At 32.3% G+C, this 16,985-nt stretch overlaps 1 protein-coding gene across 1 annotated transcript in view; it reads right to left on the reverse strand.

The window, feature by feature from the left end:
- The window catches only part of LOC150099277 (enkurin domain-containing protein 1-like), a 66,705-nt gene that overhangs the window by 15,190 nt on the left and 34,530 nt on the right, over positions 1–16,985 (reverse strand). The window contains exons 4-5 of the mRNA XM_090404253.1: positions 15,926–16,132; positions 4,364–4,521 (exon numbers count right to left, since the gene is read on the reverse strand). Coding sequence (XP_090260379.1) covers positions 4,364–4,521; positions 15,926–16,132 — 365 coding nt within the window. The remainder of the gene's footprint in view (positions 1–4,363; positions 4,522–15,925; positions 16,133–16,985) is intronic.

Genomic DNA, 16,985 nt, shown 5'->3' on the forward strand with positions numbered 1-16,985 from the left:
CTGGAGAAGATAAGCTAGGTTCAGAACTATATAAATATGCAGGAACAAGATTCAAAGAAAGACTCTTATTATTTTTAAATAAAATTTATTCAACTGGTATACCCCCAATAGAATGGGAAAAAGCAATTGTGATTCTATCTTTAAAAAAGGTAATAGAGATGACCCTAAAAACTATATAGGTATCAGTATACTAAATTCCTGTTACAAAATATATAGCAGAATTTTAAATAGCAAACTAATGAAATATTCCAAAAACTTTATTTTAGAAGTATAGAATGGATTTAGAAAAGGGCAATCATGTATAGAACTGGCCTTTTACCTAAAATTAATAATAGAGAAAAGAAGAGAATACAATTTAAAAATGCACATTGCATTTATTGACTTTGAAAAAACGTTTGATAAAGTTAAAAGAAACATATTATTTAACATATTAGAAGAAAGACAAATACCAAATAATATCCTAAAATTTATCACAAGTATATATGAAAATAATCAAATACAAATAAGATTAAATCACGAGCTATCATATACGAGAGAGATAAACCAAAGGGTCCGACAAGGATGTCCCCTCTCAGCAATTCTTTTTAATATTTACTTAAATGAAATAATAATAAATGGAATAAAAATATACATCACGGAATTAAACTTTCTCCTACAGTGAACTTAAGCACCCTCCTTTTTGCCGACGACCAAATAATAATTACTAATTCTGAAGATAACTTACAGAAAGCCATTTTAGATCTAAATGAGATAGCCAAAGATTATGGTATGATAATATCAACAGAAAAATCAAAAACTATGGCCATTAAAGGACAAGATCCAGCAAGAACTAAAACAGTAATAGATAACAAGATCTTAGAACAGGTGAATTCATTTAACTACCTAGGATGTATGATCACATATGAAAATGAAAAAGATATAAACGTAAAAATTGCAAAATATTTAAAAATAACAGGTGTAATTAACTCTATACTTAAACCAAACCAGACTAAAAGTATACAATACATTAGCACTACCAGTCTTAATGTATGGAAGCAAAATCTGGACAATAAAACAAAAAGACAAAGATTAATAACAGCAGAAATGAAGATTATGAGAAAAACTGCAAAGTATACCCTATTTGATCACAAAAGAAATGAAGAAATTATGAAAGAATTAAACTAAGAATCAGTAATAGAAAAAATTAAAAAATATAAACATAAATGGATGGAACACGTTCAAAGAATGAAAATAGAAAGATTACCAAAACAAGCCTTAAAGTACAAGTCGTTAGGAAAAAGAAAAACCAGGACGTCCTCGTAAATGATTCAATCATGACTTCTAAGGCTGGAACAGGCCATGCCAGGCCTAAATCTTTGATACGCATGATGATTTCAACTGCATACTCTATTCATTAATCTAATTCAGATTTACTAATATTTCAATTTATTTTTATAAAAATAAATTATACACACAAATTCTAAAACGTTTGCTTAAGGATTAAACGAGATAAGCAAGAGAACATTCCCAAAGTCTTTTATGGAATGTGAAAAACTGAATAGGACTTCTGATCTATGTCCAATCCTCACCTCACAAGTACACTCCATTAACAGATTTCTATCTGGATACTAAATGAATGAGGATGGGTAGGCAAATCTAAGATTTTGGTGTCCAAACTGTATTCTGCATTGGTTTAAACCAAAAGACATTGATACATTATAATAAAACATCATGCTAGCTGAACCAATGACAAGTTAAACAAAGCTTCCCCATTGTTGTTTTTGAGAGGGAACCATAGTGAACAGTAAAAAATCAGCTAGAACAAACTCAACATTAACAGATTTCAAAATAGGCACCATCAGCATAAGAAATATTACCATAAAAGAAGTGGAACTAATAGAAGAATTAGAGGAGTACCGCACTGATATAACCGGTGTTAATCAAACAAATATGGCAAAAACAGGTGAGATTCTTCTAAGCAACAAATACAAGACGTTATATTCAGGCAATAATGATCAGGAAAAAGGAGTAGCTATATTCTTCAACACTAAATATAAGGATAATCTTCTTATACTGTATTTAGAATGGGAAATTAGACAATGAGATTACTTGCCTAATGTGCCAAAGAAGGTTCCACTTAGAAAGTGGAAGAATTTTTTAAGATATTAGAGAAGACAGCTGACAAAGAAAAGGGAGATCTAAAAAGCAGAGTAGAAACTGAACACCTGACATAAAGAAATGTTTTGGAAAACTTTGGGAAAAAGAGAAAAGCAAATAATAATAATGTTAAGTATTTGCTGGATTTCATTACTAATGCCATCTTCTAAATGTGCACAAATTCACACAAACAGAAGAAACATGAAGTCTCACTGCTTAATATTACTGCTGATAGTGATATTTTCATTCTTGTTCAGCACACAAGAATGAAACAAGAATTTATACAGGGAATTTGGGGGGGAAAAAAGGTGATCATTTAGTTTTTAGCAAGATAAAAATAAATTTCACATTCCAACATGATTAGAAAATGCTGCAAGAAAATTGTGGGAAAGTTTTAAAAAGAATTGAAGTTGAACAATTATCTGTGTTCTAGACTCAAATATAGAAATAAAGAAAACATAAAGGAGTTTGAAAACAAGAATCAAACCTGGAGACTTGATGACAGATTCTGAAGAAAACACCGATTCAGCCAGGAAAGCACCAATGAAATTCTTTGCGGGTCTAGAAAAACTGAACTTCTTGAGTGGACTCAAGAAGTTAAAGAGACAGTGATGGAAAAAACATAAATGTAACGGAAGTTTCTAGCTAGTAAGACGGTGAGTGTTCTAAGAAAATACAGAAAAAAAAAAAAAGTAAGAGAGCAAAGCAATGTAAAAGCAACTTAACGAAAGTCATGAAAATCCTGGTAAGAATACAGAAGATAAATATTAGGAAGGTAGCAAAATGTACTGGAGACTATTTAAAAAAGTTAGAAATAAAGGAAGAGTAGTAAGTAGGGATCACAGATGAAGAAGGTGACATGATATTCTAGATGTCTAGAGCAATTACTTTGTAAGACTTAGATGAAAAGAAACGAAATGAGAGAATGGTGGTAGAAAACATTTACGACAAATGCAATCAAGAGTACATATCAATACTTAATGTTGAAAAAACCATCAAAGATGTGAAATTGAAAGAGGCATGTGTGTAGTAAGGATTCCTTCTGTAGTGACTACACTGCAAAATTAAGAAGACATGGTCAGAAGGTCAAATTCCAGATGACTGGAGGAAAGTTCTAACAGTACTTCATATACAGAATGGATAATAAGCTGCAAGTGAAAATTACAGAAGGATTTCCCTACTGAGTGTTCCAGATATGATTCATGTATGCTAAAAAAAGTTATGGAAAACAAACTTGAAGAACAAGAAGCTGCATTCAGGTGATACAGGACTTGTCAGTAACAGATTTTCATTTTGAGACAAACAGTTGAGAAAAGATGAGAAATACAAAAGATGTGTACTTAAGTTTTGTAGATCTGGAAAAAGTAAATGATAAAGTGGCAAGAGAAAAGCTGTTCAAAATGATACACTTATATAGTGTGAAAGACATTAATTGAGCGATACTATATTTAAGTTTTAATGAGCAGTTCATACTATCTCTACTGTTATTCATCTATATAGATCACATTATGGAATAAAATTAAATCTAACATCAAAACTGGAGATGTTAAACTTAACATCTCCAGTTTTGTGCAATTACTGATATTATATTCTGAAATAAATTCAGTACAAGTCTACAGGATTCCTTAACTAAACTGACTAACTGCAATAACATATTTTTTATGAAAATCAGCTAAAAAATTTATGAAAATAGATAAGAACATGGAAAATATCTACTGCATCCTAAATTGAGAACATTTCAGCTATTTAGACATCATTTTTAGTGAAGATGGCAAATTAAATATGGGAAAAAAAAAGACAGAAATTAGCCAAACCACTAAACCAGCTGAATACAATGGTGTTCAAACAAATTTTAACTTATGGATGTGAGAGCTGGGTTACAAATAAAACACCTGATCATGGTAAAAATTCTGTGAAAAATATAAGAGAGTGAACAGATGGCATCAATAGCAGAATCAGTTATATTTTCTTTTTTGGATGGTTTTGAACCGATCATTTTTTCAACATGGTCAATTCAATTCAATCTTCTGTACATTTGTATATTAGGCAAAATTAGATAAAACAATTATTTTACAATAAGGCAAAAAAAAAAAAAAAAAGACAAATAATGTCACTATACAAGAATGCAATTGCAAAACATCTTTTTAATGAACTGTTTTCTATAATTTCTTTACTTGTTTATTAGATTAGATTTCTGTTTCTTGAAGTTAAATCTAATTAAACCTACTATTTTGGAATTTCTCCTGGACGATGACCTGATAATACTGGTAGTATTTTATTATTTTTATCTTTTCCTTTGCCAATATTTGATGCTGAAGAACTTCGTGACAGGCTAATGGGTGTGCAAATACTTCCAGGACCTTTTAATGGCTTTTCTTGGCTCAGCTACAACAACAAATATTTCAACCCTTTGACAATGCAAAATTTGCTTTAATATAATGCAATTCTTAAAAACTCTATTTCATCAAAATTTTATATTTCAACTTCTGTACATATCACACGAAAACTGTAATATATTCAGAAGCTGAACACATTTCATTTCATGAGCATATTCAGCACACAGACTAATTTATCAGGATTTATAAAGAAGTTTATGCTTAACTAAAAAAAAAAGTTCTCTTTTTAAATCCAACCCCCATCCACTTTTTCATCCTTTGCCAATCAAATAGAAGCCTTAGGTTCTCAATGTTTATCACACACATACACTTTCACATAATCTCATCAAAAATCTAGTATTATAGGAACTCTAATTATTGAATTTACTTTCTTAGTTCTATGGATTCTCTGTTGCAAGAAGAAAACCAATAGATTGAAAAATACACAAAATCTGCTTTTAATCCAATGGTTCCTGTGATGACTGCTATAAATAAATACTGAGTTAATGCTGAAACCACTTGGAATTTAATCATTTAATGCTATGATATTTCTATCACGTCAACACTGCTATGATCTTTCTGTCCTTGACACTTGTCATTTAAACTGATCAAGTGAAGATGCTCTGAAAAAATATTTGCTCAATGAACCAAAATTTTATTGATAAAATATTTCTGTATATAAGCAATCTTACATAAAGAAAAATTATGTCAATGTAAAAAAAAAAAAAACCTATGTCAATGTTCATCCCATTAAAAAGACAAACAACTACAGTATAAAAGAATAACAAATATGGAATATATAATACATGTCAAAAAAGTTATACTAAAAAAAATCTTACATCTAGAAAAGAATCATAATTTTCTGGTATACCATCAAGAGGATGGGTGCCAGATGTTACAGTAATGCCATCAGAATTTCATGCCTAGTTTCAACAATTGTCTTCCCAATTGATATTAATCTATTATTTGTCACATCTGATTTGATCAGCTCTTACATTTTGATCTTCTAAAACACTTCTTCCCATGTCTTGTATATGCTATGGGAAATCTTTCCATAGCAGATGTCCAAATTCAGATGTTAGGTAAGAGATCTGTTGTGAACCTGGAGTGGCAGAATACATACTGGTGATTGCTGGTAACTGGTGGGCATCCAGGCAGTGAAGTGAGTTTTTGTCTAAGGCCACTTGCAATATGCCGAACTATTTTCCTGGACTATCATGGCACACACACATTATAAAATCAAGACTTGGATAGTGGATCGGATTTTGAATTGAATGGCAAATTCAGACTTTACTTAAGTAAGAATAATTTCTGTACCATGATCAATTAGGATAATAAAATCAACAGCCTGACTAAGGGAAGGGAGACGTCCTGGAAATCATGCTATTTACAGTAGTTATAATGCCAAAAGATATGAGACCAAAAATGGCATGCAGAAGGTTCTGGTTTTGAAAGAACAGAACAAAAAGAAAGAGAGGGTTATCTAGCATTCTATGTGAAAACAAATGACCAGCATTGGATCATTGCTTACATCTCAGCATCTCTTTCAGCTTCGTCTGTAAACCTGGGAAAAGGGAAGTCAGATGGAGATATACACATAAGTTGTCAAGTAAGCTGATTCATAGTTTGAACAGTATGGCTACAAAAAATCAAACGACATGAATAAGAAGTGACCTCTTTGACTTCTTATGCCTCTTCAGAACTAGAAAGAAAGTGATACACACAGCAGGTATTATAAAACAGGACAAGAAAAATCTTAAGCCAGAGTAAGTCAAAAAGAGAGGATTACAGATTTGACATTGTCTGGCATAGAATATCAGTGTATGAATGCCACTGTAGCAAGTTTTTTTTGTTTTTTTCATACTTGGTTATAAATTAAATTAAAAATATTAAAAAATTATATATTGTTATTTAATCCTTTATCCAAATGAAAGCAAACAAAGTTTGCATTCGAAGTATTTTCATGACTAGGCTACTTGTATTGTGGGATACTAAGGCAATTAATGTGAAGTAATAAGCCTCCATAAGCAAGTAGCTGTCATGCAGATACTTCACAAATAAACTTTGGTTGCCGACACTTGGATAATGGATTACACAAGAATATCATTTCTTGGCATCTTTAATTTAATTAAAATACCACTGTAATGAACAAATTTAGACAATGATTTGGACAATTAAGAAAATAGAAAGTCCTATCTGGATGTCTATAAGTGGTGATGTACATTATTTATGTTTGTGTTCATGCTGTAATACAAGTGAATTCAATGTGAATAGCGATTCTTTCGGTCAGATTTTTGTGATGATGATCTGGATGTCTATAAGATGAGATGGGAAGACCACATTCCCAACTGTACTATATTAGATGAAACCCAGAAAGATCCTCTAGTTAGCACTGTTCAAAGAAACCAAATAAAATGGCTCGGCCACCAACTTAGACATCCACCCTCTGTACCCTTTGATGTTCTGATCCTCTACGCCCTTACAGATGGAAAAAGAAAAAGAGGCAGACCTCAAACTCCATATTGGAAATACATCAGCATTATTCTCCCCGTTTCAACCAACCTTCTGCATCAGAGATCCGTCAATTAACATATGACAGAAAAGCCTGGTTTTCCTTCACGTCATAACAACCTCCAAGTCCTATCTTAGTGTACACAGACTACTTATTTGTTTTGATTGATTTCCTTATTTATAATTGTAAAATTATAAATAAATAATGATAATGATCTGGATGTCTATAAGTGGTGATGTATATTATTTATGTTTATGTTCATGCTGTAATACTAGTGAATTCAGATTTTTGAGATTTATTTATTTTTATTTAATTTGTTTTGGTGTTATCATTTGAGGAAGGTTTAATTACAGTAACACTATTGTTGTTTGTCCAACTCTGTAATATTGCTTTCACATTTGTAGTAGTCCCTTCCTAAAAATTCTTGATATTACACAGAAGGGATCAAATTGGGTAACTGATAATTTCTTCCCCTTCTCTCTCTCAAGCTTACTCCCATCACTTTCTCACAGATGTCATATTTTTATTGGGACTATTCCTTCGTCATTCTAAAAAATAAAAATAAAATTAAATTAAAAAAAACAGTAACTGCTAATTAACATTCATTTGCAGTCCAGCCACAAACCTACCAAACTAACTTCTCATCCTTTTTCATTTCATCTACCTATGTCCAGTGAACACAATCCTTGGAGACCATTATTCCTGGAGGACTACAAGTAGTAAAGTACTTGTCCATGCATAGTATTGATGTGACATATGTTTTCACACCTCTTACATGTGGTATTAATATTATAGAGATAAGCATTTAAGGTTGAACCTCCTCAACCATAATTACTTTTAGCATTTCAGGTTCATAATGGCTTTTTTCAATTTCCAATACTGAAAAATATTCATAATTGCATTCCTTCTGAACTTTTTATATCATATTTGACAAAAAAAAAAAAAATTCTATCCAAATATTCTGTGTGGAATTTATTCCTTATGTGTAAAGTTCACATTAATATCTTCATGATTGCTGGTTCTTTTTGTGGTACTCTTATCCATTTTTAAGCTTCTAAAATAAGTACCTTCTTTTCCGAAAGGTACTTCGGAAGCCTCCAAAACATTTTACTGACTGTGATAGTTATTTTTATATTCATCAGAAATGTTCTCATGAATTTTCATATAACCTCTTTTCTAAAGATTTTCTATACTCTTTAAGAACATATACCGATTATTAACCAGAAACTTTTCTGCAAATTCTTTTCACAGACTGCAGTTATTTTTCTATTCTTGTAAACAAATTCACTACTTGTTTCTCAACCTAAGTCAATAATTTTCTGTATAGACAGATTTTGATTAAATCTAGTGCTTTGTATCTTTATAAATAGTTGGTGATAAGCCATTTAAATCTACATATAAAGAGCAAGCATCATTTCTTCCTACAATAATTCTGATGCATTAATATTAGCCTATCGGTGAAAGCTCCAATTTCAGAGATTTGTAGAAAAATATTTTAAACTTCATAATTTTGGAAACAAACTTTACAAAAACAACTTTTAGTTTAGAAGGTAATGGGACTGAGAGGTTGCTACCTAAGTAACAGGTGCCAGCCAGTACATTTAATAATATAGGATAATACTATGGATAAAATAATGAATGCACAGATTTTATTTTTTTTTAACACAAGAAAATATGCAAGCTACCTTCTTTAAAAGAATCCTAAATGCTATCCTACTGAGTTCAAAAAAGTCTCAAATGAAATAGCAAGTAAGCCAAGGTGTAAAATTATGCACATTTCTAATGTGAGAAGTTTTTGTATTTCTTGCATTGTAAGTTTAAGGATATTAACAACGTATCTGTTAGTAAATAATTTTCTTTACTTATTATTCTATATTTTGCCAAAGTCAAATCAACATCATCAGGGATTAATACACTTGTATTAGGCATGTGCATGCAGGCACACTTCAGTAACAAAGATGAAAAAACCAGAGAGAGAGAGAGAGAGAGAGATATAGGAATACCTAAAGTCCCACAATTATGCCACTATTGGCTTCGGTTGCATGTTCTTGGTACGTTGGGCTAACTGTCTGTGGATGAGGGTTTATCATATGAAGGGAAGTCTGAAGCAACCGGCATAGGATCCATTAAAAAAAAAAAAAAAAAACTTTACTCCATTGAAGCAAATTCAAGTTCAAGAGGAAATTTAAAAGAAAAATGACCTAATTTGTGTCTATGTATTATGCATAGTAAAAATGTATGCATGTATATACGCATGTATGGTCGTTAATGAAAATACAATCATCAACATCAAATTCCTGCCATGTACCCTCAAGGGGTGCACAGGATATGACAGTACTACATGAAAAAATTACATCATTACTAACTTCCTATCTACAATTTTCCTCCAAATCAGTCTGTTACTTGTCAAGACTCCAACATTATCAGATCTTCTATTTCTATCGTCTAAGGCACTTTGTACCGTATCAATCCAGCTATATCTTGGTCTTCCTCTGGGTCGTTTTCCTGCCAACCTGGCAGAGAACACTTGTTTTGCTAATCTTTCCTCTCCCATTCTATTTAAGTGACCATACCACCTGAGATTAGCTCTGCTAACGCATTCCTGGATGCTGACAATGTCAAGTTCTTTCCTAATATCCTCGTTTTTAATATGATATTGCCATTGATGCCATCTGTTCACGCCTATAATCTTTCTCAGGACTCTCATATCTGCGGTCTCTAGTGTTTGGTCAAGTGTTTTACTTCTGACCCAGCTCTCAGATCCATAAGTTAAAACTGGTTTGAACACTGTCTTGTATACAGCTAATTTAGTGTTCTGACTAATTTCTTTCTTAATTCCATTTGAATTTATTCAATTGACTTCCCACCATAGCAGCTTTGCTGATTCTGTTGTCTATTTCTATATTTAATTTACCATCTTCAGTAAAAATCATGCCTAAGTAGCTGAAATGTTTTACTTGTTCCACAGGTTCTCCATTCACAACACAGTTGACATTTTCAATGATTCTGCCTATTATCATTGTCTTTGTCTTTTTATTGCTGACCTTCATACCATATCTATTACAACAGCTATTCAATTTAGTCAGAGAATCTTGCAGACTTGTAGCGGATTTATTTAGAAGTATAACATCATCCGCATAAAGCAAAGAGCTGACATTAACATCTCCAATTTTGATATCAGGTTTAATACCACATTCCTTCATAATGTGATCCATATAGATAATGAATAACAGAAGGGATAATGTACATCCTTGTCTCACACCAGATTTAACATTAAACCATCTTCCTGTACTTCCTTCAATTCTAACTGCTGACTCACAACTCAAATAAAGACTAAGTATTGCTTGATATAATGCCCCATTGACACCATATAACTGCAGCGTATTGAATAGCTTCTCTCTTGGCACCTTGTCATATGCCTTTTCCAAATCGACAAAACTTAAATACAGATCTTTGTTGTATTCCCATGCTTTCTCGACTATTTGTCGTAAAGTGAAGATCTGATCCTGACAGCCTCTATTTCTCCTGAATCCAGCTTGTTCTTCACCAAGCTTTTCTTCCACAATTCTTCTCAACCGTTTCTCAAGTATACTTGCATAGATCTTGCCAGGAACACTCACTGGGGAAATACCTCTGTAATTCTCACATTCAGTTTTATTTCCCTTTTTATATATGGGTACTATGAGAGCTCTACTCCAATCATCGGGAATTCGTCCCTCTGTCCAGGCATTCTGAAGAGAGCTCTACTCCAATCATCGGGAATTCGTCCCTCTGTCCAGGCTTTCTGAACTATGCAGTGCAGCCACTGTAAGACTTTTATACCACCATACTTCAGCATTTCTGGTCGAATATCATCTACTCCTGCTGCCTTTCCACATTTCAAGCCTTTGATGGCTTTTTCTACTTCAAGTATGGATATGTATTCCTGACTGCATGCCTGGTCAGTATTTTTTACCACTGTGCTGTCATCACTGCTTGTTTCATTTAGCAGTTTTTCAAAGTAATTACTCCATACTTCAAGGATATCTTTTTCTCCCATTTTCATGTCACCTTTATCATCTCTAACTCCTTTTACGGCACTCTTTCCTCCATTCCTAAGCTTCTTCAACAACCTCCAGAATATTTTGCCACCTTCTTGATATTTATTTTCTATATTCTTGCCAAAGTCCTCCCATGACTTTTGTTTAGCTTTTTTACATTTGTCTCTGTATTCTGTAAGAGTAAAAGCTGACTTATTTACCAGGAACTTTTGATATGCTTTCTTCTTTTCCTTCACTGTCCCTTTAACTTCCTGTGTCCACCAGGGAGTTCTGATTTTTTTACCCTTGCACACAACCTCACCACATGCCTCTCTGGCAGAATCAATCAATGTTTTCTTCAGAGTTTGCCACTGAATCTCCAAGGTTTGATTCCTGTTCTCAAACTCTTTCATTTTCTTTTCAATAATCTTTCTGTATTTTAGTCTACAGTTCACATCTGAGAGCTGCTCAACTTTTATTCGCTTTAAAACTTTCTTCCATGTTATTCTTTTCAATATGAAATTGAATTTTATCCTGCTCAAGACTAAATAGTGATCACTTCCAATTTCAAATCCTCTGTACACTCTGGTGTCCTGCACCAGGGAGAAAACATCACTATCAACAATAACATAGTCAATGAGACTTTTCTTATTCCTTGCCTCTTCTCTCCATGTGAATTTGTGCACATTTTTATGTTGGAACATGGTGTTAGTAATAACAAGTCCATGTCCTGAGCAGAAATCCAACAGATATTTGCCATTATTATTAGCTTTGCTCTTTTCTCCAAATTTTCCCAAAATATTTTTTTATGTCTCACAATCATTTCCTACTCTGCTATTTAGATCCCCAACAAGGACTAACTTTTCCTTTTTCATTGTGTCAGTTGCTTTTTCTAAAGCATCAAAAAATTCCTCCACTTCTACCTTAGTAGAACCTTCTGTGGGACCATAGGCACAAATAAGTCTCATTGTCCAGTTCCCCATTCTCATATTTGCCCACATTACTCTACTTGAGACTGACTGCCATTCAAGAAGATTAGCCTCGTATTTTGTGTTGAATACTATGGCTACTCCTTCTTTTCCTTGATTGTCATTGCCTGAATATAACATTTTGTATTTATTGCTCAGAAAGATCTCACCAGTTTTGGTCTTTTTTGTTTCAGTCACCCCTATTATGTCGATCTGGTACTTATCTAATTCCTCAGCTAGCTCCATTTCTTTGCCATTCAGGCTTCTTATGTTGATAGTACCGATCTTTAACTCTGGTGATGTTGAGTTGGGGTTTGTTTTCAGATTTGTTCCAGTAGCTGACTTTTCGCTGTCCGCCCTGGTTCCTTGGCGAAAACAACGGGGGGCCTTGTTTAACCGGGCAATGCCCCAGCCGGCATGAAATTTTGTCATGTTGTACCATCATTTTTTATTTTGGTTTAACCAATAAGAATACAATTTGGTTGGCTAAATCCCAAATTGTCAGCCCATCCTCGTTCATTCAGTATCAAAGTAGATACCCAACAGGGTGCACCACGAGAAGGTGAGGATTGGACATTAGGTCAGAAGCCCTGGTTGGTTCTCCGCATTCCTTTAAAGGCTATGTGGAGGTCTCCTCTCAGTTATACAGCTTTGACCCTTAAGCACCCCCTGAAAATACAAAATATGAAAATACAAAATAATTATAAAATAAAGTGTGATATTTAATTGATCAAACAATACAATGCAACATTAATTAATTAAAAATTCCACTGGTTGCTGTTGCCTGTCATTTGAAGAAATGAAACACTTTTGATGAATGTTGTTTCTTTTCATTTCCAAGTTCTTTGTACTTGGAAGAGGTTGTTAGACCACTTGAATTATGGTCTAACAACATCAAAATGGAAGCAAGTGATAAGTTCACTTTTAAACTTGATGCATCTCTATACTTAGATCCAACTCAACTACTATCAGATAGTTCCCGGATAATGTAAAAATTTCATTTAAAAATTTGTTAAATTATAGTTTAACAATAAAGCACTTAATCTTCAAGATCATTTTGGTTCTTCCTTTCCCTCTAGTCCTTTCACAAATGTTATGATCTCAGTTAGTTACTATACAGCTCATATTGGAAATTATCTTTAACCACTTAAGACCACACACTTACTTAACTGTAAGCCATAGTTAGAAAAATTATAATATTGCTTGTCTAACTCCTTTATGTTGATAAGACAATCAGCAATTATCATAATTTTCTAACTATGGCTTACAGTTAAGTTTGATGCCCATTCCATTTCATTTTAGGCTGGTAAAGGTTCTAATGCAAAAGGATTTAAAAGGAGCAATCACACTTTGGTCTAGCAGTTGAAAAAGTAATACTGTATTTGGCAGCAAGAATAAAATTTCAATTGTTCAAATAGTTCAACATTACATTTGCTTCATATATGAGGCATTATCAGTTAGAACTTCCAGTTTATTGGGTTTCCAATAAAATGTGGGGGGGGGGATGTTCTTACCCTGTAATGTGGATGGATCAAATGATATGTACATAACTAGCAATCTGATCATGTGATCACTAGTATTTACACAAACCAATGCACCGATCTTTGGGAAGAACCTTGAATCCAGGAACAGATTTTTCATTTCTCGCTAGTTCTGAAAGGCATTCCAAAACATGTGAATTTCATTTGCATTTAACATGTTTGGACCTTTATCCACAATGAACTTTCTTAATCTGTCCAGAAAACTCTCAGCTATGCAGATTCCAACACAAGTTTCATATTAAGAATGCTAAAATATTTTTTAAAACTTTCGGAACCAGCTTTTGGAATGAAAAATCTTCATGTACCAACATAAAGATGTGCACATTCTCATGAAAATAAGACAAAAAAGTAAGTCTCATTTACTACATTATTGTCAATTTGTTCAGGACACAAGGGTACAGAAGATTTGAAATAGGAAATGATTGCCACTTAGTTTCTCACAAAATAAAATAGAATATCACATTTAAAAGAAAATTATATGTAGGAATGTTTTAAAAAGAATCAACATTGGGTCACTTTTAGAGGTAAACGCTATGATAAAAGTTGTTAAATTAAACAAAAGCCATGGGGAAAACTTTTAAGAATACAAATATCAGGAAGATGGCCAAATATGGACACTATTGAAAAAGCGTAGAAATGGAGGGGAAAATATTGTGAAAGGAATCAAAAAAATTGTGATAACTGAAGATAGATATTCTTAAATATCTGGAGTAATTACTTTAAAAAGTAGGATAACAGTGGTAGAAAATATTCAAGAGGAATGCAATCACGAGTATCTAGCTAACTTGAGGAAGAAGAAGCTATCAAAAACTTGAAATGTGAAAAGACAGCTGGAATAGATGATATTTGACAAGAAATACTCAAATATGGAGGTATAAAAGTTTTACAGTGGCTATGCTGCATTATTCAGAGGGTCTAATTCTGGATGATTGCAGTAGAGCTCTACTCTACAATACCCATCTATAAAATATAAATGAAAGAATGTGGGTGTTATAAAGGAATTTCCCTACTGATGTTCCAAGTATGACTTATGCTAACATACTCGAGAAGAGACTAAGAAAATTGCAAAAGATAAACTTGGAGAAAAGTCATAATCAAGCCAAATAGAAAACATCACCTTAAGGCAAATAGCTGAGAAATCATCATCATGCTTTTCAAGGATTTAGGCCTAGAGTGGCCTGTTCCAGCCTTAGAGTCATCATTGAATCTCTCTTTAGAGGACGTCCTGGTTTTCTTTTTCCTAATAGTTTTGTAATGTTTCTGTTTTTATTCTTTCAACATGTTCCATCCATATATGTTTATATTTTTTAATTTTTTCCTATTACTGATTCCTGGTTTAATTCTTTCATAATTTCTTCATTTCTTTCGTGATTGAATAGAGTATACCTTGCAGTTTTTCTCATAAACTTCATTTCAGCTGTTATTAATTTTATTTGTCTTTTTGTTTTATTGTCCAGATTGCACTTCCTTACAATAGGACTGGTAGGGGTAATGTATTTCATACTTTTAGTCTGGTTTGTTTTTGAACTAGGTTAGGTTTAAATATAGAGTTAATTACACCTGTTATTTTTAAATATTTCTCTTCTAAGTTTATATCTTTTTCATATGTAATCACACATTCTAGTTAGTTAAATGAATTTACCTGTTCTAAAATTTTGTTATCCATTACATTTTTGTTGGATCTTGTCCTTTAAAGGACATCATTTTTGATTTTTCTGTTGATATTATCATTCCATAATCTTTGGCTTTTAAATTTACAATATCTTTCTGTAAGTTATCTTCAGAATTTGTAATTATTATTTGGTCATCAGCAAAAAGGAAAGTGTTTAAGTTTGCAGTAAGAGAAAGTTTCATAACTTGATGGAAAGTTTTATTCCATTTTATTATTATTTCATTTAGATAAATGTTAAAAAGAATTGCTGAAAGTGGACATCCCTATCAGACTCCTTGGTTTATTTCTCTCGGATATGATAGTTCATAATTTAATCTTATTTGAATTTGATTATTTTCATATATACTTATGACAGCTTTTAGAATATTATTTGGAATTTATCTTTCTTTTAATATGTTAAATAAAATACAGACAGAAGTATCTGAGTATTAATCAGGAAAATATTGGTTTGCTTTTTTCTTGTTTATTTATTTATCATAAGAAAGGCATGATATTTTCTGGATTTTTCAAGAATGAATCTCCCTATTATAACAAATAATGCTAGGCAAAAACCATCTAATATTCAACAACCTTTTAAGGAATGAATCTTAGTAAAATACTGGAGGCCTCCTGTGCTAATCATTAAAAATGACTTGTCAATTAATTAAATATTAAATTTATGCATATATATATATATATATAAACAAGGAAAAAAATTCTAACCTCAGAACTATTAGATCTTCTAAGACCAAGCTGTGAATGTACAGGACTGTTTATCTCAGAGTCCCTATCTTCACTCCCCGGAGAAGACAAGGTTGCTATGTCAGATTTTGGAGGCGTTCCAATATAAAAGTCTGGTGATGATCGATTTCCTTTACTTGGAATGGAGGGCAATTTACAACTAGATATTGGACGGTCAAAATTAGATTCCTGAAGTTAGGGAGAAGGAAAAAGAGTAGAAGAAATGTGATTATATAACTTGTGAAATGATTAATGTGATCAGACCAATAACTACAATTGAATTATGACATGAATCATCTCTTCCGATTTTTAACTCAAAATTTTAACTTTGATCTTAAACTAAAACTTAATTATGCTAAATATTTTTCTATTTAGAAGGTGTTTCCTCAAAACAGTTAAACTTTTTTCTCTGTTCAAATATGTTCAAATAAAAAAAAAAAGTGAAATGATTATGATAAGGATTATTTAAAATAGTAAATATACATCTTAAACAAAATTACAAAGTCACATAAGAAGTATCATGTAAAACAGGGACAGGTTTTCCTGTCATGTATACTCAAGTTATTCATGCTTAATGAAAAGGAACAATCACCTGAAATAATAATCAACTAAAATTTATTTATTAAATCAATATTTCATCTTGATTATCATAGATGTCATCTTCACAGGCACAAAGTAAAAATCATGCACATGCATGTAGACACATTAAAGAAAGGAAAACAAGAACATTCTATATATCTTAACTAACATCCTTGGTTGTTAGTAAGATGATACTGAATATTAGGTTGACTGGGTCATAATAAGCCTCCCGTAATTGTGGCAGTTTGAAGCACCATAGCCGTAACTGGTATGAATGTTTATTAATGTCATTAGGTGGTAGATAAATTTTATCATTCAGCATACTACCCTGCTTATTGAATTAGTGAAGTGGTTTGAAAAAAAGTCAATGTTTGGTTTCTGCAGCAGAATTTCTGGATCATCTAATTCAAATCCACCCATAGGTTTGCAACCTTTTGTGGGTGGGATTCACATAAAAAATATA

The sequence above is a fragment of the Typopeltis vanoorti genome, chromosome 14, assembly GCF_054136105.1.
Source record: "Typopeltis vanoorti isolate ZY-2024b chromosome 14, IOZ_Tvanoo_1.0, whole genome shotgun sequence".
Classification (NCBI taxonomy): domain Eukaryota; kingdom Metazoa; phylum Arthropoda; class Arachnida; order Uropygi; family Thelyphonidae; genus Typopeltis; species Typopeltis vanoorti.